This window comes from Equus caballus, chromosome 18, assembly GCF_041296265.1.
Source record: "Equus caballus isolate H_3958 breed thoroughbred chromosome 18, TB-T2T, whole genome shotgun sequence".
Classification (NCBI taxonomy): domain Eukaryota; kingdom Metazoa; phylum Chordata; class Mammalia; order Perissodactyla; family Equidae; genus Equus; species Equus caballus.
Window position 1 is genome coordinate 52,925,752 of NC_091701.1, and position 23,684 is coordinate 52,949,435.

At 41.7% G+C, this 23,684-nt stretch overlaps 1 protein-coding gene across 2 annotated transcripts in view; it reads left to right on the top strand.

Moving 5' to 3' along the window:
* The window catches only part of MAP3K20 (mitogen-activated protein kinase kinase kinase 20), a 167,547-nt gene extending 144,117 nt beyond the window's left edge, over positions 1-23,430 (top strand). For both annotated transcript variants that reach the window (XM_023622009.2, XM_005601584.4), the window contains exons 17-20: positions 12,675-12,791; positions 15,106-15,180; positions 16,866-17,016; positions 21,187-23,430. In XM_023622009.2, the coding sequence (XP_023477777.1) occupies positions 12,675-12,791; positions 15,106-15,180; positions 16,866-17,016; positions 21,187-21,887 (1,044 nt within the window). In that variant the 3' untranslated portion in view covers positions 21,888-23,430. The remainder of the gene's footprint in view (positions 1-12,674; positions 12,792-15,105; positions 15,181-16,865; positions 17,017-21,186) is intronic.
* The last annotated feature ends 254 nt before the right edge of the window (positions 23,431-23,684 follow it).

Sequence of the window (23,684 nt, forward strand, 5' to 3'; positions counted from 1 at the left end):
ATTCCAATGAACTGAGTTCTCATAAACCCATCTTCACGGAAAAGGTGACGCCTTTACCCTGTCTCCATGACCAGAATGACTTACGAAAACACACTGGAGCTTTGGAAGTTCCCTCCAGACCTGAGTTTGCATGGCGGGGAGATTTGCCTGACCACTTCACCTCTTCTATTACAAATAAAATGAAGCATGTGTTCTAATGGTAGCCGTTGGGAATAATGTGTGACAGTGACTTTATGATGAAAATAGTAGCTACATTTTCCCATTGCTACTGAGAAGGACCACCAGCTCACTGCCACTTACGATTGGTATGCCATTTCACTCACTGGCCTACTAAGAGGAAACAATGAAATTATGACCTTATATACAAATATATGTGGAGGAAAAAGCCTCTCATCACAAGACCTGTCAACCTTTTGGGCTTAAGAACTCAGATTAAATTCTTTTTTTTTAGCCTCATTTACAGCCAGATGGATTATGGCACAAAAGTGAGGTTGATTCACCCAACTGAGGAAAGCCATTCACGTTTGAGAGCCGGTGCCTGCTACCGTGGTCAAGAGCCGTTGCCTGACGCCTTGCCCAGGAACTTAGTCTTACTGCCACACGCCTCTGGATAACCAGGCCCCACCAGGCTCTAGTATGATATACACTTTGAGAATTCTTCCACTAATTAAGTGTCCTTTTTCCTTCCGTTTTTTGAGACACACTGGCAGGGAAAATGATTGGACCAAAGGCTTCACTGACATTTCAATTAATAATAAGTGAGAATGGGTTTTACCTGTTTATTTGACCTAGTTCTAAAGAGTAAAATTAAGTATTAATTTAAATAACATTGTATGTTGAGGCAGCTTTGAAATTATGACACTGGAATTGCAGAAAGTGGGTCTTTCTCAGCTCAAAATTTTCCCATGCTAGGGCTTGAAATGATTATGATAATTATTATTATTTCATACCTCTGCCAGACACTGTAGTAAGTACGTTGCAAGCATTTTTCTTATGTTATTGTTAGAATCCACCATCGTAGGGGGCATTCTCCCTGTGTCATCAACAAGAAGAAAGGGAGGAGGGGAGAGGTATAGTTCCGTACCCCGAGTCCCCACCTAGTAAGGCACAGATCGGGTCCAAGGCCCCAGTGATGGTGTGACACTGCCTCTTTTTGAAAGTATCATCATCCCCCAAGATAGGTATATTGGTAATAAAAAAGGCAAATTTTTTTGGTCAGTTAGTACTAAATTACCACTATTTTTGTTTTGTGTAGAAAGTGCCTAGTGTTTTGTAATCTAAGGCCTTTGACTTGGCACAAAAGAAAGGGGCTTCCAGCATCTCAGGCAGCTTCATGCACTCCCCAGGGTGGCAACCACCCTTTTTAATTGAAATATTCAGTCACATAGGGTTTATTATTATATCTCTTATAAACTCACCAGTTAGGAATATTGATTCTCAAATTGCCAAGGAATAAACTATCAAATCACCCAGCAGTTTTCTCATAAAAACCTTTGAGACTTTGTGACCTAAAAATTCAAAAGCAGAGTGATGAAGGAACTATTTGGGAGGCCATCCTTTCCTCGTGAGTGCTGGACAGCCACATACTTTGTCCCTCGCGTCCTTATTCCTGCCTCTCCCCAATGAGGCAAGGAACCCTGATTGCAGCTGGGCTCCTGTGGGACTAAGTTGATTTCCTGTGGCCAAGAAGAGACTGGGGTTAGAGAGAAGCCTCGGAAACTGCTCCCTGGCTCCCCCAGCGCCCTGGCTACAGTGGACCCTTAATAGAGACTGGCTTCTGGACTCTAGTACCTCCCTCCAGATCACCATCACTTCCGATTGCCTTTTGAGAGGGATTTTGAAGGGGCAAGCGAACCAGGAAGAGAAAATAAGAGGAATGTTTTGAAGAGGTGGGAGCAGAACTAACTGCTTCCATCAGAGCGGAAAGCTTTTCCTGTCCACCTTCTCTCTCCTCCTTCCACCCGTCATTGTTGGCACCTGGCCCCCTTCTGCCACTCCCCACCGCAAGAAATTCAGTCAAGAGGTCTGCTTCTCCAGTTGTTTCATCTATAGGTTAAAAACGCTGCTTTTTACAATTACTTCCCACTTATTATTGTGCTTTTAGGCCTTTATTAGACTGCTTATAAAATGTTGCATTTAATAAATTTAATTGAATCTCCAGGCCCTTTCTCAGAGCACTATAAATATCAAAAACTGTCAAATAGGGCTTTTTTTCCTTTTGTGTAATTTTATGAATGGATAGATAAACATGAATAAAATAACAGGGCACAAACAAAGGGATTTTGTAAGGAAGTAAAAAGCCAATACCTTTTGTAAATTTCAGAACAGCTAAAAGCAGCACTTTTCTTTACTTTGATAAAGTGTCTTTATGTCTTGTGTTTATTAAAAACAGTGTAGGGAAGTTTATTTCCCATGATCAACTATTTTTCGTGGGAACAATGCATGTACATACACATGTGTTTTTGTGTGCCTAAGTATATGAGCTTGCAGGGATAGTGTTCTATAAGAAATACAAGTTTTAGCTGACAGCAAAGGAGCAGATGCAGTGCAGAATTTGACTTCAAGACTTGCCGCTCATTTCTAATTGGAAGGTGACAATAGACTTTGCCTAGCAGGTTGGGCAACCTCCTATAGAATGAGAGCAAAACTGGGAGAGGTGTTCAGTACGTACTTGCTGATGGATTGATAGTCACGTGTAGAAATGGCTTGCTAGAAAATGGCTAACAACTGCTGAAAACCCCCCTAACTTGCCGTGTTTGCAGATTTCCATGGTATAAATACTCCCACCATGGCTGGTTTCAAGTTACCCATTGACATCACTGAACTTAAAGTTGGAAAGAGATGCGAGCAATCACCCCATGGGAGCTGGCTCCAGCACACTATTGGGTCACTCTTAATCTCCTTAATCAAGATTATTCCTTTTAAAACAATGGAGAGTGACGAAGTATACATGATAAAACATAGGTTTGAATAAGTTCTAAACACATTACTGCTAGTTTCTAGCTATTATGATACGTGTAGTCAGCTCAAAGAGAGCTCCAGTCTCCCAATGAATCCATTGTTGGCTTAGATCTCCTTGGGTCACCATTGGCTCGTATAGACACACTGACCATGTTGTATGAATCAAAAATTAGGATTTGAGTTTGTAAAAAGTAAGAATATACTTACGAAATAGAGAAACAAAATTTAAATTTGTGACTGTCTTTTAAAAATGTTGGAACAGTCATAGTTGTTGACTCCATGATGACAGACACAGTTGTTGATAATAATAGAAAAGATGGTTGCTTTTAGAAACAGATTTTTGCAAGCCTCTGGGGATCACTGTGAATTTTGCAGAGAGAAGACCTTGATAACCCACAGTGACTTGTGTTTTCTGAAGCAAAAATTAGGTCTTGAGAATAATTAATTATAAAAGGGACAGATTATTTGAAATGAAATTAAAATCACTATGTTAGAAAAGCAATGTTTGATGCCATATCAATCCTGGACATTAGGATTTGGACTGAAACAGCTTACCTGGTAAACAGTGCCTACTAACTAGGCAGTCTTTTTTCAAAAATCATATTTCTTGGAGACATGGGAGGTGGGAGGAGAACTTAGTAGGTACAAGAGCTGTTTTCATATTTTGAGGGTCCTGGGTAAAAGTTTATTTGCAGCCCATTTCTCAGTATTAGAAAAATTGTAAGCAGTAATTCGGCAAGCCAGACCACCTTCTCTATTGGTTAAGAAGCCCAGTCTGTGATAGAATAGGTTCGTGGTTATTTGGAAATCAATAGCAAGACTTACTATTCTTTTTTACCAGGATGAATACCTAGTACCTTCCAATTTCAAATGCAGTTTTAAAGAAATGAAGAAGCACTTTCCAGACATGTCAGCTAACACCTGAACCATCTCAGGTAGTCAAGGGTGTAATGCATCACATGAAAGTGTGTCTCACTTGATTTGTTGCACTTTATTTTAACATCATCCTAAAGTCCCTTTTTCATACATAACTCAAATAACAACCCCAAAAAAGGCAACATAACAACCTTATCTCCACTGGTGTCTCGTTGGCACCGATCTGCCCTGACCTTAGACACAAGCCATTGTTAAGGGTATAACGCATTTACATATTTTGCAATAAAACATCAGTTATTTGCATTACTGTGTCAAGTTTTATTTGATTCTTTCACCTAAAAATGACTCATTTTCCTTTCTTGTATTTTAAAAACCAACTACTCTAAGCTTGTTTGAGAATAATCAAAAATTGCCCATTTAGCTAGAAGTCATTTTCTTTTCAAAAGGCAAATGTTATTTAATCTTTCAGCTGTTCATTGTGCCATCATAAATACTTTCTTTTCAGCACAGTTGTGGGGACTGAAATGAGCCCACTAATTGCCTCCCATTTCGACTGACATGTGGTGGTTTAGTGGAAAGAGAACACAGCAGGAGAAGGAAATAGGAGGCTGAGAAAATGAGAGCTAATTATTTTCACTGCCTCATGTCAGGCTCTGTGTCAGCCTTGTTTTTACAAACTGGAAGGTTTAGCACTAAATAAAACAAACTGGCGTCATGTTTTTATATACTGGCAGTGTCACGGAAGCAGCTGCACATCTCAAAGACAATATAATGCCTGCGTTCGCATGGACACCATCTGACAGACACTGTGAGCCACGGCTAATGAGGACATCACAGTGGTGCCAAGTGAAAGGTGCTGAATTATGTATGATTCTTCATCAGTACAGCAATAGTCCTGTACATCATTATGAGACATTGTTTTGCTGAAGAGATTAAAACATTCTTAGTTCCAGACCCTGCAACCTATATGCGCTGAAAGAGGTTATTAATGGAATTTTTAGGGAGAGTTTCTTGTGGATTTCTTTTTGGTTGAAAAACAAATCTCACGGGACAAAGCCGCGATGGGTCACGACACTGTGTAGATAAAGAAGAGAAGCAAATTAACCATACTTGCATTATCTTCCTTTTAAAGGCAGCATAATAAAATAGAGTGTAGCGGGGTTAGACATAATGATAAATAACCCAGGTGCTGTCACGGGATGTTCCACTCTCCTGCCTTTAAAACAGCAGGTTCCAGCAGCTGAGCTAGATAATAGCAACGCACGCAAAGGAGCCTTCGGAGGCCTAAATCAACATCTTACTAGTTTGAATACCAGCATGACCAGCGTTTCTATCGTACTTTTATTTCATCTTGCGTTACTTCTTACATTTCACAACAGTCGCCTGGTATGAGACTGTGTCCCTCTTTTCCCCCTCTTCAATCTTAAAAAGTTTATTCCGACCTCTATTTCGTATTTTAAAATGTTTCCTCAGTACAGGCCATTTTGAGGTGGAGGGGCCTCTATGCTAGAATCCTGAGGTTCTCTGGTGATTTTCCCTTTTCTCTATTCATGGGGTAGGGTGGTGCTGGGCGTTTTGAAAACTAGTGTCTCTCTCAGTAGACTGGGCACGCCCAGGGCTTAAATTCCAGTCCCAGCGCAGCTAAGTGAACTGGCTGCAAATCTCAACATATGCCGAGCCTCAGTCTGCTCATCTGTAAGATGGGGCCAGTGCTATCCATAACAGGGTAAGGCTGTGAGCATTAAGTAACGTGGATTAATCTCAAAAACATTATGCTGAGTGAAAGGAGCTGAACATACACAAACACCTGCTGTAAAATTCCAATTCTGTGAAGTTCTAGAGCAGGCAGAATTAATCTATGGTCATGGACATTGGAACCATGGGTGCCTCTGGTTGTGCAGGGAGATCAACTGGGAAAGAGGAGGAAGGAACTTTCTAAAGTAGTGGAAATATCTTGCTTGTTTGGGTGGTTACGCTGGTATATACATTTGTCAAAATTCATTGAACTGTGCGCTTAAAAATCTGTGCATTTTATTATATCCAAATTATACCTCAAAAAAAAATACACCAAAAAAAGTTTTGTCTGCAGCCTTCAGGTAAAGGTGTTGTGTAGGAGCCTGAAAGCCTAATCTGGGGGTTTTTCCCTCTGAAATGTCCTGAATGAGCTTAGCCCTAGATTTTTAAAGATTTATCTGTAGTGTTCATATTTGCAATGAACTTTGGTAGGAAAAAAAGTAGACAGGCAGAGATTGTTGTCTCTGAATTGCCCAGAACTTAAAATGATATTTAAAGTTTAATTTCTGTGCTACCTTCAATCTGTTTTTCTATTTGGAAAATTTACCTCTGTCTTGATTATTTCTTTTTATTCCCTCTCTCTCTCCTTCCCTTCCTTCCCTCTTTCCTCTCTTCCATCCTTTTTGCAGAAGGGAGACAGGATATCTATGTTTGGTGTCACTTGTACCAGCTCAGAACTCCAAAGAATTTTAAACAGCTTGCAAAGAATGTAATAGTGATTTCTCACAAAGAGATACTTAATTTAGCATTAACTGAGTGTTGTTTAGGATTTTATCTTCACAGTGTTAACAGTTTCTGTTTTAGTTGGCCGGTAATCTTAATTCAGAAAATTTTTTCACATAATTGGCGATGCTGGAGCAGATCACAGGAATGCCTTCTCATCCTCCATTAACCACATACTTGCTCCTAAAATCATCCAGATATTTCTGTGGCTGCCCAGATAGATAGTACATATCCTGGGCACCCAACAGAATTGTTGTTTTCCTCACTTTCAAATGCAAAAATTCCCCTCTCCCCAGTACAATTCCATCCATTTCTTTTCTTTTTTTTTTTTTTTGAGGAAGATTAGCCCTGAGCTAACTGCTGCCAATCCTCCTCTTTTTGCTGAGGAAGACTGGCCCTGAGCTAACATCCATGCCCATCTTCCTCTACTGTATAAGTGGAATGCCTACCACAGCATGGCTTCTGCCAATCTGTGCCATGTCCACACCTGGGATCCGAACCGGTGAACCCGGGGCCACCAAAGCGGAATGTGCGAACTTAACTGCTGTGCCACCGGGCCGGCCCCTCCATCCGTTTCTTATAGATTTGCACTGAGAGGCAGAATTGCTAGTAGTAAGGTTTGGATAACTGTTTTTTTGCTTTTCAAAGCTCTAACAAAGAACTTCCCAGTGACCCACTCTGCTCCTGTGTCAGTGGCTTTTGTTTATTGATTAGTAATTGCACACCCTAGAAATGTGCATCAAGATACAAATTTGAACAGTGGGAATGTCCTCCTGGGTGAGAATCTAGTTATGAAATAAAAACCCATGGTAGTCAGGACCTGTCCTATGATTTGCTTGCACAACAAGGTGGGAGCGGGCTGTTTCTCGTTTGGAGAGTGGAAGTTGTGCCTAGCCACAAAGCCTAAGCCAGGGCCAGAGGAAAGTGTTTGTGATTCCAGATCCTGGCCAGATCAGTCAAGAAAAGGAGCATACAGAAAGTGTGAGCCATATGATTTAACAATGATCTTTTTCAACAAAGGAGGGAAAGATTGGCTATGTTGGACTTGTTAGAGACTCAGTATTTCAATCTCTGCCATGGAGACATATAAAGGAATTCACCAAGATAATTTGGACCATTTGCTGACTTTGGAAGATGGGACTTCTCTGTAGTGTAATTCTTTTGTTAACCCATAACAAGGAATAGTTCAGGATTCAGAAAAGACTGTGGGGACCCTGCTCTTCATAGCACGAATAGACCACCTTGATTCAGTTCTGAACTCCACCACATGCTGTGTGATCTTGATCAGATTACCTCATCTCTCTGTGCTTCAGTTTCCTCATCCAAGACAAGGCTTTCTGGCTGTCAGTCACATTTCATAGCCACTGTATCTCCAGACTTCTGATGGTACCTATTGGTAGGGCCACATCAGGATCTGTGGAAGCAGGAAAGGGCAGAATTGGTGTTAGGTAATCCATCTATGTAAGAAGATGCAAGTTTATTCCTTCTATTTATTTCATAAAACCAGTTGTTGTTATGTTGCCACTTGGCTGCACCTTCTTTTTATCAACCCTGGTCATTCCCTGGCACCAGAGTTATTCAGTGCCCTCTGGATCCCCAGACTCCTGCCACGTGAGATGCTCTGACGCAGACTGCCTGCTCTGGCCAGATCCTACTCTAGATACTCTTTGTACCTTCCTGCCTGTCAAAGCTCCCTCACCTTCTGACCCATTCCTTGGATCGCTGCTAGATCATGGGCCCTTAGTCTAATGGGAGCTGTGTTGGTGACCAGTATTGGTAACAATAATAATTTCTCCTTTTTGAGCTCCTAATTTGACTCTGGCACAGAGCTGGGTACTTTATTTACGTTATCTCATTTAATCCTCACACAACACAACAACCCATTCGTGAAGAAGGAACAATGAGGTTCAGGCAGGTTACATAACTTGGCTGAGGTTGAGGGGAAAGAGAAGACTGAGATTCAAGCTCGGGCAGTTGGACCTTAAACTTGTGATCTTCCCCTCGCCCCCTGCTGCTCCCCCAGTAATGGCTTAATGTGTGCTCCTTGTCTATATTGTTTTCATTTTACAGGACTCATCAGTGCCTTAAGCCAAATGAGGGAATGACAGGGCCCTTTCAGACTGCCAGGGGTGAAGTGGTTTTGGAAAAAGAACCCTTTGAGGCCGCCATGGGCTCTCAGAATACAGAGTTGTCTGCTTTTGAATTCTGCCCATCAGGATTGAGAATTGGTCACAGACATCCAAAGTGACTCTTGAATGTTTCCGATTCAAAAATCAATACCCACATTTCTGTCACTCATATCAAGCCAAGATCAATAGTTCACCCTGGGAAAAGTAAATGGTTTTTAAATCAGAGCCCACATTCCCACTACCTGGTCCTCATCATACCAAGAAACTGAAAAGGTACAATTGTGGATGTAAAATTCTATGTGAGGCTCATAAACATGTGCAGTTGTTACTTTTAGTGATATTATTGATGATTTAATTCAACTTCTTTGTTATGAAAATCTTTCCAATGATCAGTTGGTTAGGAACTCGTTACCCATCTGCAGTTGGGTCCTGAGGATTTCAATAACTTGTTTAAATCCTGGTAGTTGTGAACGATGCCCACTGACAACTTATGACTCCTTGTGTAGCAAAAACGCCAGGGTGTCACCTCAGGGTAATTTGAAGTTGAGCAGAATTTAAAGAATTCCATGACTTTATTTGTGGATTACTTTTGTTAACTAGGCAACAATGAAATCATAGATGCCCTGAAAATTCCTAGGAGGTATGTCAGGGCATTGACAGATTAAGTTAACAATTTAGGTGAACGCTGCATATTCTCTTTCTCACTCAGCTTTGTAACAACCAGTACCTACGTTTTAATGAATGGATAATGCCCCCTTTGTCTTATAACTTCTTTGATTATAGTTTTATTGCTTCTGTAGCTATCTTCTTTTATGGTTCAGGTAAAAGGATTTCTTTCAGATAAGAGAAAAAGAGAATTTAAAAAGTAAAAGGTCTGGGGGCCAGCCCAGTGGCACAGCAATTAAGTTCACACGTTCTGCTTTGGTGACCCAGGGTTCACCCGTTTGGATCCCAGGTGTGGACCTACGTACCGCTTGGCAAGCCATGCTGTGGCAGGCATCCCACATATAAGGCAGAGGAATATGGCCACGGATGTTAGCTCAGGGCCAGTCTTCCTCAGCAAAAAGAGGAGGATTGGTGGCAGATGTTAGCTCAGGGCTAATCTTCCTCAAAAAAAAACCCCAAAAAACTAAAAGGTCTGTAACCCTATCATGTATATACTTGTTTCTCCAAGTTGAACTTTGGGGAACAAAGAAGCAGTTGCTGCAGGAGACGACCTTTGGCCACTTGATTTTTGGTTATAGGAGCAAAATCTTCTCTGGCCCTTCTCCCTCCTGCCTGTTGTCAATAGCTGGTCCCATTATGGAGCTCTAAAAACCATCCAGTGAGTCCATCCTGCCACCCCTCCCAATCTCCCTTCCTGATTGGTATCTCCTCCAACTTTGGAGCCAGGCAGCCTTCTGCTGTACAATCCCACCTCCACCACTTATTGGCCAGAAACCCTAGGAAAATTCCTTAATCCATCTGAGCTTCATTTTTCTCACTCTCCTAATGAGAAAAATAAACATAACTTGCAAGTTTATTATGAATATCAAATAAAATAGCATAGTGGAAGTACCCAGCAACATGCCCAGAGCCCAGTAAGCACTCCACAGGCGTGAATTCTCTCCTGCAGCAGCCCCTTCTCAACATAGAGCTCCTCTGAGCATGCGCAGCGTAGCTGCTCCGAGCACGTGCCCCAGATCGCATCTGAGCATGCGCATAGGAGGGTCTGCTTCCAGGACGTGAGGTCATGGAGGAGAGCTCAGCGTTGTGAGATGGGAGAGCAAAGCAGAGGGAATCAGGCATATGCCCAATGCTCAAGGTCTTTTAACTGTCCTTCTGACTAACTTAATTCCAAAACTTGACAGGCCAAAGAAACAGAACTAAGTAAACTCGTGTTTTCTAAGGTTTTTTATTCCAGCTGCTGCCTTGAGGAGGCTCTTGCAGTTTCGGAGAAGAGCAATCATGACTCCAAACGGTCTTTATCCTGCCCAGTTATCTCAGGCCCATGTTGCCAGGGTAGCAGTGGCTGCCAAACAAAGAAATACTGAGAGATTTGTCAGTTCTGAGCCACTAATTTGACTTCCGTTAGCCAAGAGCTAGGTTTTCACCTTATTGAATAGACCTTTTCCTCACTCATTGGCCCTCTGTCTTGGGAATGCGGCTGGGCGAAGAGGGTCAATCCCCTCAGGCATGGGCCCTGCCTGGTTCTACAGTTCGTCGTGACGCCCTCCTAAGACATCAGGCTCCCCCAGCTTCCTGTTGAAGCCAACAGGTTTTCAACAGCCTCTTTGTTAGTGCTCTTCCATAATAATTTTGTCTGAGCTTGCTCAGGAAGCGTTCCAGGTCCCCTCCTATGACAGCATTTTCTAGTTTCTGCATGTAGGTGCTCAGTACATTATTTAATCTCTCAACATCCTTCATTCTTCAAATAACGTAAGAGAGAAGGTGAATTTATGGTCCAAGGGTCAAATTTGGTACAAAGACCTGCCTTTCTTTTTCCTTTTAATTGTAAACACAGTGTTTATCCCTCAACATTTTTATTATTAAATTTTTCATACAGCAAAGTTAGAAAATTTTAGAGTGAACCCTCGTATACTCACCTCCTGGGTTTGACCATTAATATTTGCTCTACTTGCCTTATCACATATCTGTCCATCTATGTAGCCCATTAGCCATCTATCAATCCCTGTTTTTTTATGCATTTCAAAGTCATTTGCAGACATCAGTACACTTCCTCCTAAATACTTCAGTGTGTTAGAGTTCAGTAAGAAATGCACACATCTTGGCATACATTCGCTGAGTCTTGACAAATGCATACACCTGTGTAACCCAAACCCCTACCTACCAATAGAGGATTAGCACTCCCAGAAAGTCCCCTCACGCCCCTTCCCAGTCAATCCCCATCGGCAGAAGCAACCACTCTTCTGAATTTTTTCCACCATCGATTAGTTTTGTCTGTTCTAGAATATCATATGAATGGAATCCTTAGATTGTTCTTTTTTGTGAGAGTTTATCCATGTTGCTGCATGCATCACTAATTTTTTCCTTTTTATTGCTGACTGACATTCCATTCTATGAATACACCACAGTTCTTCCATTCTGTTGATGAACTCTTGGCCTGTTTCCAGTTTTTTGGCTAATATGATAAATCTGCTACAAACATTTCTGTATAAGTCTTTTTTTCATTTCTCTTGGGTAAATACCTAGGAATAGGTGTATGTTTCGTTTTATAATCAACTGTCAAAAGTTTTCCCAAAGCGATTGTACTATTTACACTCCCACCAACAATCTAGTGGCTCCAAATTCTGGCCAACATTTGATGTTATCAGCCTTAGCCATCTGATGGGCATAGAGTGGTATCTCATTTTGGTTTTAATTGACATCCCCCTGATGACTAATGGTGTAGAGCACTTTTTCATTACATGGTGGTTTCACTGAAAATTTAATTAGTATGCCATTGTTTAAAAAATCAAGAAGTTTCACATAAGAATCCAGATATCCAGCTTTTCGTGAAACATTAAAGGACCTAGCAAGACTGGGCTCATATTCCCACATGGGTACAATCAACAGAAGCTGAATGGTGGCTGTCCCTTTAGGTCAGTTACCCTTTAGATCTCCAGAGTCCCCAGTACTCTCCCCATAACTCCCCAATACTTAAGCCAATTATCAATTGCCATACATCACATTTGCAGTGTCGTTTTCCTTCCTGTTAAGAGGAAAGTGAGCTATTTCTTGAACCCATGTCATTATCAATACTGGAAAAGTGAAAGGTAGGTCAAGAGGGCCTTATATTTCAAAAAAAGTGAGAAGACCGTATTTCTTTGTGTCATTGAAAAAATCTTTCTACAATGTTTAATGTGTAAATTAAACATGTCTATTTTGAAAGATTACAATTTACGGCTCTGTAATGAAACTGCCTGGCTTTTCTCCTTTTTAGTATCTGCCTGGCCCCTTTCGGAGTTTGAGTTTGCAAGGCCTATAATAGAACACTTAAACTGATCACTTATGTCTGAAGACTGCGCTAACTGGGAGTTATTTAGATACATAAAGAGATCTAATTTTGTGTCCTTTTATTGAAAAAAGGAAAAAAAAAAAAAACCCACTGCAATAATACTTCATTTAGAATACTTCATGTGTTATAAAACATTGAGACTAAAAAAATTTGTTTCGCTGTCTCAAATTCTACAATTTTGCTTTTAATTCCAGGATTGTAAGTGGAAAATGTATATGGAGATGGATGGGGATGAAATTGCAATAACCTACATCAAAGATGTGACATTCAACACTAACCTACCTGATGCGGAGATGTTAAAGATGACAAAGGTAGGGTTCTATTTATGGCTTAAAAGCTTTTTTGAATTCACGGATATCAAACAAAGACATTAAAATACCCCAGCAGTGTGCTTTTGTGCTTGTCGGTGTTCACATCAGCTCAGCCTCAAACTGGCTATTGGAAGGCACATTTTATTTAGCAGATTGAGATCATAATAGTTTTTTGTTAAAATTCCTCTCATGTTGGGGCTGGCCCCGTGGCCGAGTGGTTAAGTTCGCGCGCTCCGCTGCAGGCGGCCCAGTGTTTCGTTGGTTCGAATCCTGGGCGCGGACATGGCACTGCTCATCAAGCCACGCTGGGGCAGCATCCCACATGCTACAACTAGAAGGACCCACAACGAAGAATATACAACTATGTACCGGGGGGCTTTGGGGAGAAAAACGAAAAAATAAAATCTTTAAAAAAAAAAAAAAAAAAAAAAAATTCCTCTCATGTTGTGTGAACTAAAAAGTACTACAGAAAAAGTGTCGTTTAATTTTTTTTATTTTCTTCCATATTTCTTTTATGCTTAGTCTGTCATTTATTAAAGGAAAGAAAATGCTAAGGATGAGAATATTTACCTCGAATTTTGGGTCATTTTAAACTTTGAAAAATTTGTAAGGAGGAAGGCTTCCTTGGTTGTGTTCAGTTTCTTGAAGGACTGAGATGAGGTTATCCATGAGGCACATGTTGAAGTCTTGATGGCTTCCTTGAGGTCACGCCTCTGAATTCCTGGAGTGGCCAGAGGACATGTTGCTACTTCCGCGTCAATGGTAGAAGCATGCCCATTAAAACACTGAAGAAAGAGTTAGAGAAATGCTTAGCTTCTCCTCAAAAGGGAAAAAAAGTCAATTCTGTTCCAATCATACTGAAAAAATACATATGAGACTTCAGTTGTGGAAGGTCAACAACTCGAGTAAATTACCACGACTTCAATAGGACAGTCACCCTAAACTTCACATAAGCCATTAACTCTAGTACACTATTAATGGTGTATTTGGTTTCATTGAAGAAGATGGGGCTGGTAGCAAAGAAGAAGCAGGGGACATTCACAAGTGGGGAAGTAAAGAGTCTTCAAAGCCACAGTATTAGACTTGCAAATATGTTCCCTTCCCAGGCATAACATTGCTCAGCACCCAAGTCCTTTTCATTTACAGGTATATTCATCAGGTAGATAGAGTTGATATTCATTGTTGGAGTCCCCTGAGTAACTGGGAGTTATTTCAGTGGGGTTACTTATCTGTAAAGGTTATGATCTAGTTTCAACTTTCCTTTATTTTGTGGGGACATACTATGTTTTGATGTCTTGAAGACTGGACAGATACTTTGTCTTTCCTCCCTACCTGTGCTGTCATGGGTTGCAGGTGTTCATTGCTTCAGTGTCATTTAGAAGCAAGATCCGAGTCATTGCTTGCTGACAGAAGGAAGTTCCTCACAGCACAGATAACAGGGTGGAGCTGTGAAACCGAGTACAGGTGTTTCTGCTATGACGCCGCGTACGCGTTTCTGAGGAGCTGCGTCTGCTGCAAAATCGTGCAGCTCCATTAACGGGGCCTTTCGGAAAGCCGGATTGGGGCGACCACTCAGAATCTGCAGAACTTTACAGCACCAACAGAAACAATGACAGTCCTAATTAAAAAAACAAAAAGCCCAGTTAAATCTCTACTGCATTTGCTTTGTACCCATCTCACGGTCAGTCAGTCATTTGCAGCCTTAAACCTGGAAGGAAGGGTGAGGGGTGGGAAGAGAGTGGAGAATCACTTCTAATAAACACCACTTTCATCCGAGTTAAAGTAGGATCCAAGGCATAGTCTTTTTAATTAATCCTTTGTTTTAATATAGTGGGGAAATGTCCCCACAGTTTCATTTGCACGCACAGCTTTGCCGGATAGCCCTTTGTAGTGGAAAGCAAAATGGTGTTGAAGCCACTAAACCAACCACTGCTTGCACTCAAGGAAGGCACTTCTGGGTCTTCTTATATTGTTAAAACTTCCTCTTAATTATGAGAAAGGTTTCTGCTGATACTTAAAAATATTAGCATGAATTAATGACTTGATAGGATTGAGTGATATATGAGAAAAGAGAAGATTGTGGGAGAGCGGGGCTAGCTGTTTACAAATATATGAAAGGATGTATTATGAAAACGAAAACCCCAAACATTAGCATGTTGTGAGTCGTCACATGTGAACCAACATGCCTTTCACGATAATCTGACATCGTGCCCTGTTTGCCAATTGTGTATGGGGCACTGGCCTCCAAGAATCGTGTGGTGTAGCAGGGCAGGCTGTGTAATGGCTCTCCGCCATCCTGACTTTTGTTTTTCAGCCCCCATTTGTAATGGAGAGGTGGATTGTAGGAATAATGGAAGATCAGACTGTAGAATGCACTGTCACATACGAGGTAAGCTGGGACGGGGGCTGCTGGTGGCTTCACCATCAGTTACTCAGTAGCGATTTATTTGTTTAAAAATTGTTGGAAGAGAAACTATTTAACCAACATGAATATGGGAAGATCAATAATAATAATTGTTCTAACAAAGTGTTGGGAAGGAAAGAGACTAGGATACACTTACCTGGATAAAGATTGAGGTAGTGATTCATTCATTCATCAGTTAATGGTTGAGCACCTTCTGCATGCCACGTACGTAACGTGTTCGGTACTGGGGATACCAAACAGTGATGAAAGCAGAGCTTTCCTTCTTGGTGCTAAGGGTTTAGGGGTAAAGGTAGATCAGTGATTCTCCACCAGGACAGAGCCCACCTTCTACTACGTGGCGGGGGGACAGTGGTTTCTATCATCAAAAACATATTCCATGTATTTTATATATGGAAAAATAGAAAAACTTACACTTTAAAAAATATGCTATTCAAATTCATTCATTTAGCAAATACCTATTGACAGGTACTGTGCTGTGATTGGGATAGACTAAATCTGTGCTCTCTTGAGGCTGATATTCTAATGGGGGGAGATAGATAACTAATAGGTGACAAATAAGTAATGTCAGAGAATGAGAAGTGGTAACTAGAAAATAGGCTACTGGGACATTAGATTGGGTGGTCAGCCAAGGCCTGTCTCTGAGGAGGAGGCAGCAAGAAATGGCAGAGGAAAGTCAGATGCTAGTTCCTGAGGCACAGAGAACAATGACAAGGCTAGGGAGGTGGGCGGGGCCAGATCAGAGAGCCTCATGGCCACCGTGAGGAGTTTGGATTTACGGTAAGCACAATGGGAAGGAAGCCAATGGGGTGTTTCACACCGTCTTGTAAAAAGCGCTCTTTTTAGTAACTGGACAGTTGTAACAGCCAGTTTTCATCTCTGCCTGCCTTAGTTCTGGACACACACCACCCCAAATTCTTTTCTTCTTCTCCTTCTCTTTCCCCTTCCTCTTCCTCCATTTCCTGCCCCTCCTTCTTCTTGGACTCCATGATGATATGCTACTTGTGTCTGTAATGGTCACTTCAGGGTTTTTAAAACATATTTTCATAACCTTATTGAATCCTGAAAGGCTCTTTAATCTGATTTGTGACACCTGGTGATGAAGGGGTTTCGGGACAAGAAGGTGGGGTGTCTCAATCTGGTGCCTTCTCCTCTCTCTAATCCTTATTCTTAACTCTCTAGCCCATCTCGCTGTGGCATCTGTGCCCCTGCACCCTCCGTGGGGTAATTAGTCCCACCAAGCTACGCACACTCACCCTGATGGGCAGAGGTAGTCCTGGACGGAACAGCGGTCAGATTTTTATTTATTCAACAAAGTATCTGTTTTTAAGTACTATAAACAGAAGAAATTGGTTTTCATTTCTTATTAAACAAAGAGTTAAGCTGATATTTGCCAAGTATAATAACTTCTGAGAGAAGACAACCACATTTTTTACTACTGTAATTCACTAAGGAATAAAGTGATTAAAATTTTCCTTTTAGTCAAATTACCATATTTAAATCTCTGTGCAAACTGTACACATATTTCACCTAATGTGCATGATAGTGTTCTAAGGAGTCAAATTGAAGTGAAATGAGAACCTGGTTTTCTTTCCTTCCTATTTTATAAACGTGTATGTTTGGTCCTGGGTTTGTCTTTTTTTTTTTTACAGAGTGATGTTAGAGCTCCAAAAAGCACTAAACATGTCCATTCAATTCAGTGGAGTAGAACGAAACCTCAGGATGAAGTGAAAGCCGTCCAACTTGCCATTCAGACGTTGTTCCTCAACTCAGAGGGCAACCCTCGGAGCAGGTCTGACTCAAGTAAGTGAGATGTGTGCAGACTAGGTTCCAAGAATTCTCATACCAGGGGTGTGTGCCAGTCTGGGAGTAGACGTGGATTTCTAGTAGAATGCGTCCTTCTATTTTTAGAATATTGGTTTTATAAACAGATTATATGGAGAGGAGTATTTATGGACTTATAAATATGAGCATATTATAATAAATTTCAATATTTGGAGAACTGATTAAAGATGAAAATTAATCATTATGTTATATTGGTAAATAAAAATATATATGTATATTTATACACATATATATTTAATTTCCAAAATTGTAGATTAAAATATGAATCTTCTTCTGTGTCCAGCAAACATTCCTGTGAAGCCACTGCTACACTGGGGCAACTTCTTGGGTCCTGAACACCACGGATACATCAGAGCATAGGAGTGATAGGGGAGGGGAGAGGGAAGGAGAGGGGAAAGAAAGAGAAAATGTGAAATACATATGATGGCTGGCGGTGATAGTGATTACAGATGACATACAGAAACAACTTAGAAGTAACACAGAGGAAGGCCAGCTGACTGACTGTTAAATCGCCATTATGTAGAAGCTTCAGGGAAGAGGTCCTGACGTTCACCTTTGCAGGTCCGCTCTAACAGCACCCACAGTTGGGCTCTGCGGGACTGCGACAAGCTGGGAAACACATGGGTGATGGATGCGTAAATCCCCATGCAACTCACTTTTTACCATGAGAAATATACCTGCCAAATAAACCAAAACGCGTGTTTTCTGATCAGTGCATTTTCTTTCTCAATAAAAAAATACACCTGAGAAGCCATATCAGGAGGTTCTTTGGTGGCATGGAAACAAAGTACCCGGATGGCTAGTGTCACGGAGTTATGAGAGCCTAGCTTAGATGTCCTCCATTGTGAGGACTGGCTTGCCAAGCAGACCAGATGTTTTTAAATGTCCACCACCCCAGGGGCCCAGAATCCTGAGTGGTACTGAAAGCCCACCAGCAAATTCTTTGACAGCATGCTGGACCTGCCTTCCTGTGTCAACACAGTTGATTTGGTTATTTTCTTTCACAGTCATGAGAAGACATTCTGACCATCAGGATTGGGCTTGAGTTTTTACCATGTCTTCTCAGCCACAAACACATTTTCAAACATCTCTTAGAACGTGCTGTTTCTGCACAGGACTAACCGTATAATAGATGTTGATTCTCACTAGCTTCCCTCTCAGAAGGCACTCTCTTCAGTTCTTTTATTTGCTAATTCAACAGTCTTGTCTTGCGTGCATACTGGCATGCCTTTAAGAACTTCCTACTATAGTAATTTTTCCCCTCCTAAATAATTAATATTTATAGGGCACATTTTACTTCTGTGGGGCTTTCGTAGCCATGATCCCATTTGATCCCTGTAACACCCTCGTGATATCTGTGGGAGTCTTCTCTTTCCACTTCTGCTGTATTTTTCTCTTTTACTAAAAATTAGTTTTCTTTCTTTTTTTTCTGCTTTTGTTAATTCTATTTTATTTTGGTTTTTATTGAGGTAACGTTGATTTATAACATCATATACATTTCAGTTGTACATCATTATATTTCAACTTGTGTATAGACTACATCGTGTTCACCACTAAAAGTCTAGTTGCCATCTCTCACCATATACATGTGCCCGTTTGCCCCTTTTGCCTTCCTCGACCCCTTTCCCCTCTGGTAACCACCAATCTGTTCTCTGTATCTATCTGTTTGTTTGTTGTTGTTATTTTATCTTCCACGTATGAGTGAAATCATACAGTATTTGGCTTTTCCCCTCTTACTTATTTCACTTAGCATAATACCCTCAAGGTCCATCTGTGTTGTCACAAAAAAGTTTGTTTTCTGTTTCCCAACTCATATGACATAAAACAGCTGCCACCCACTTCCAAGTTTTATATAGTTCAAATTCCAGCACTCTGAGAATCATCAAATACATAGGCACATTATCAGTCCTAATTCCGGATTCCCTGGGGTAAGACTTTTCGGTGCTATTTTTTTCATGCGTTCTCCTCTAGACCAGTTAACTGTATCAAGAGGGGGAGGTGGTGGTGGGTGGCAGTGCCCATGAGGTGAGGTTGGTGGTGAGGACATACTGTGTGGCATACTGTAACCACACGTGTGGAGACAGGCTAAAGACGTCCCCAAAAGAGGGCAACAGGCGGACATCTAATAGTTGTCCTCTGCTTCTCTTAAATCTAAATATTTGGGGAGAAAACAAATTATTTTCTCTTTCTCTAAGAGTGTACACAGGTATAGTCAGCACCCTTCGATCTCCCACTTGAATGGCTCTGGATAAACCTTTCCTTCTGGAAGGTTGACTTTAACTGGAGAGGTTGCAGGCTAGGAGGAATTGACCTCCCTTTGGCTTACTCCAGTTTTAGCTACTTTGCCTCCATTCTTTCCTCCTTGTCTTTCTCTTTCCCTTTCCACGTGAAAGCTCAGAGGATACCGCCTGAATCAGGATATATTTTTCTGATGCAAGTAACAGCAAATCCAACTTCAGCTGGCTTCCTCCCAATGGACCAAAGTGTGGTCTCAGGACCAGCAGCCTCAGGACCACCTGGCAACCTGATAGAAATGCAAATTCAGTCCTGCTGAATCAGAAACTGGCAGTGGGACCCAGCAGTCTGCATTTTAATAAGCACTCCAGGTGATTCAGAGGCATTCTAAAGTTCTCAAACCATGGGTTTTAACTATAATAAAATTTATTATTTTCCAAAACGAGCAGTCCAGAGGCAGGCCAGGCTCCAGGTGCAGTAAGATGAGCCAGCTCAACCACTCTAAAGACAGGGAATGAAGGTTTCCTTCTCTCCTTTGCCCCCACTGTGTTTCCGTCATCACATAAAGACCAGGCAATGTGCAGGGGAAACGGGAGGTCAATCTCCTCCCTGTTCTCATGCTTAGGAGTGAGAAAGACCTGCCCAGAAACCCCCAGCAGACTAACCCTCAGGTTTCTTTGGCCAGACCTTAGCAACTTGCCCATTTCTAAACCTGCCATCCCTCCGTCTGGCTTGGACTAATGAAAGTCTGTCCCTGGTGCCAGAATGTGGTCATCTTCCCCCGACGCACATGGCTCCACGGAGGGGGTTGGACACCAAACAAAATCAGGGCTCTGTTGAAAGCTAAAATTTCAGAGAAGTCAGGGTGAAGGAAAGGTGGCATTGTGGTTGAATGAAGCCTGTGAGGAGTGTCTGGATGCAAGAGGTCACCTGTACCAGGAAGAGTCACTCGCCTCAGAGGTGTGGCTCACCTGTGCAGAGCAGTGATGAGGGCTGCTCGCTGGCAGAGAGAAAGGAGCACGCTCTGTCCCTCTCCAGAAGTGCCGTCTGACAAGCAGGGCCGGATAGCTCAGAGAGGACCACCAGGGAACCGGACTGTGGGCAACATGGGTCAGGCCTGGGGGAAGACAGGAAAGTTCCAAGGCCTGGGGAACTGCTTATTCACGGAATTATAGTTTACTAAATGGTTCTTGTTGTTGTTTACTTTTACCTTAACTTCTTCCTGTTTGACATGAAGCTTCATTTTTCATGCAGAAAATGCTTCTTATTCCTGAACCTCAGGAATCTCTCCTCTGGAAATATGAACTGTCTTTCTTCCAAACAGTCTCGGGCTGTCCCAGCCTTTGGAAGCCGATTTCTTTTATCTGCATTTAGGGATCTTGAGGATTTAAAAGTGCTGGTTGACAGAAAGACTTTTGTTTACTAAACATGCCCCTGCCATCCAAACACACCTAAACAGCAATTTCTAGAAGTAACAACACCGCTAAGTGGGAAGAAGATGGGATTTAGGTGCAGAGGGACCTGGGATTATTAGCCGAGTAACCTAGGCAAGTTACTTGACCTCCCAAGCTGCAGCCTCCTCATTTATAGAGTCAGGTTATTAGTATGTACCTGAGAGGGTTATTGGGAGGATTAAATGAGATGATGTAAGTAAACCCTATGGAACAATGCCAAGCACAGGGCATGTACTCAGTAAGTGCAAATGCCCTTATTTTTTTTAAAAAAAGTGTTTATAATAATAAAGGAAACGTCCTTATACCTAGACTAGAATTTCTATGAATGGGAAAGCTTACAGCATCCCAAACAGGCTTGAATTATCTGGGGATAGGCTTATTAATTAGACATGCAGCTTTGCTGTGGCTTAAAAGATGCTCACTTCCATTTCTTCTGCAGGTGCTGATTGCCAGTGGTTGGATACTCTCAGGATGCGACAGATTGCATCCAACACCTCTTTACAGCGCTCGCAGAGCAATCCTATCCTGGGGTCACAATTCTTCCCATACTTCAACGACCAGGATTCCTACGCTGCTGCTGTGAGGCGGACCCCGGTGCCCATTAAGTATCAACAGATTACACCTATAAACCAATCCAGAAGCTCCTCTCCTACTCAGTACGGACTGACCAAAAACTTCTCTTCCCTACATCTCAACTCCAGGGACAGTGGCTTTTCCAGTCTCACTACTGACAACTCTTCAGAGAGGGGTCGATACTCAGGTCGAAACCGGGACAAATACGGTCGTGGTAGTGTATCACTCAATTCTTCTCCTAGAGGAAGATACAGTGGAAAAAGTCAGCATTCCGCTCCTTCAAGAGAAAGATATTCTGGAAAATTCTACAGGGTTTCTCAGTCAGCACTCAATAGTTACCAGTCACCTGACTTCAAGAGAAGCCCGAATGACCGCCATCAACCCAGGACCATACCAGGAATGCCTTTGCACACTGACACTAACTCAAGAGCCAGTGAAGAGGAGAGCAAAGGCAGCGAAGGAGGATGGACCAAAGTGGAATACCGTAAGAAGCCCCACAGGCCCTCTCCTGCCAAGACCAACCGAGAAAGAGCCAGAGGGAACTACCGTGGAAGGAGGACCGTTTGAGAAATTGAACTAGATGACTTTTTCTAAGCAGGCTTTTGTGTTTTTTTTAATGCAATGAATTTTGACAGTATGATGCCTTCAGAAAGAATTAACAGGACAACTTTTCTATTTTTGGATTTTGGGAATACCTTTTAATTGAGACTTCAGCCAAACCAGGGCCAAAATTATGGATGTTGGTTGCCCAATGATGGCAACTGGACTTCAACATAAGTATCCATATTTCCCCCCCTGAATTAACATTTTTAGAGGAGGGGATATGCCATCTTTTTACCCTAACCGCTGACGTTCTGGTTAGCAGGGCCTGGACGAGGGTGAGGTGATGTGGAGCATGTGTTTTGGGTACAAAATGTAAGGGGGCACCAAAACCCTCAGTAATCAAGATAAATAATATTCTAATGCAATATTTAAATAAATGAAAATTAATGCAAAAGATTTTGTGATAAACAAAAAATCAAAATTCTAGATAAAGACAGGATCAATGTTACTGATTTTTCTTTTTGCCTAAGGCTCCACTATGGCTTGGCAAGGCACTGTTACTGATCCTGTCTTTATTTAAAATTTTAATATTTTGTTCATCATGAATTTTTGCATTGATTTTCTCTTTTAAAATATTGCATTAAGGGGCTGGCCTCATAGCTGAGTGGTTAAAGTTCTGCACGCCCCACTTCGGCGGCCCAGGTTCTCGGGTTTAGATCCTGGCGCAGACCTACTCCACTCATGCTGAGGAGGCATCCCACATACAAAAGTTGGAGGAGGATTGGCACAGATGTTAGTTCAGGGCCGATCTTCCTCAAGCAAAAAATGAGGAGGATTGGCAACAGGTGTTAGTTCAGGGAAAATCTTCCTCAAAAAAAATTGCATTAAAATATCATTTATCTTGATTAACTGCGGTGGTGTTTTTGTTTGTTTGTTTGTTTTTTGATGCTTCCTTAAATTGTGTGCTCATGGCCAGTGCCTCACCTGCCTTTTTCTAGTCTCAACGCTGCTGGTTAGTATTTATCTTAGTAAGATATTTGGGTTTTTATCATAGTCCAAGCTGAACTGATTTGACTTGTCGTTTTTAGGCAATAAAAAAGATTATTGAACTTAATGTGGATTATGATGCATATCTCATTTATTAACACTCATCAGAAACCAAAGATCTAAATTACCTAGGAGATTTGTGGTTATTTCTTTCCCAAAGCTCCCAGGGACTGCCTTTGAATATTATTTTCCACATTTTACCAAAGGAGGAGCAAAGAGGGGAAATCAACAGTGCATAAGGACTTCATGGGATGGCAGAAATCTAAAATCTAAAAGAAAACAGACACAGAGCAGGATATAAACATCACAAGCTAAAAGCCAGAGAAACTTAAAATTACCAGCATCCTTGTTAGAACCAGACAGTAAATACCATCTTTGCAGCAAGAAAGCTCTAAGCAGCTGGGGGTAAAGAGGTAAATGGTGCGGGTGGGAGGACAGGCGTTGTGGGATCCAGCTTGTGAAATCCTTCCTATTTTACAAATCAAAAAGTCTATGTCCAATAAACAAATGTTACTTTCAATAGAGTCTGAGATTCTGTTCAAGTTTCACTGACCCTGAATGTCCTGTGTCCTTTGCCCTGCATAGGATTCTCAGGGTTCTGGGGAAACCCAAGTGGCACCTGAATTCTGTGAGGTTGAGTTGTCTTTTAATAGAAACCGGTCATCGAGTATATGTGTGTGTCCCCAGAGTAGCTGCCCTGCTGTCATCAAATGCTCGGGGTCTGTTGGGGAAAACTGCATTTGGGGAGCATTAAAGTCAAGTTTATAGGGAATA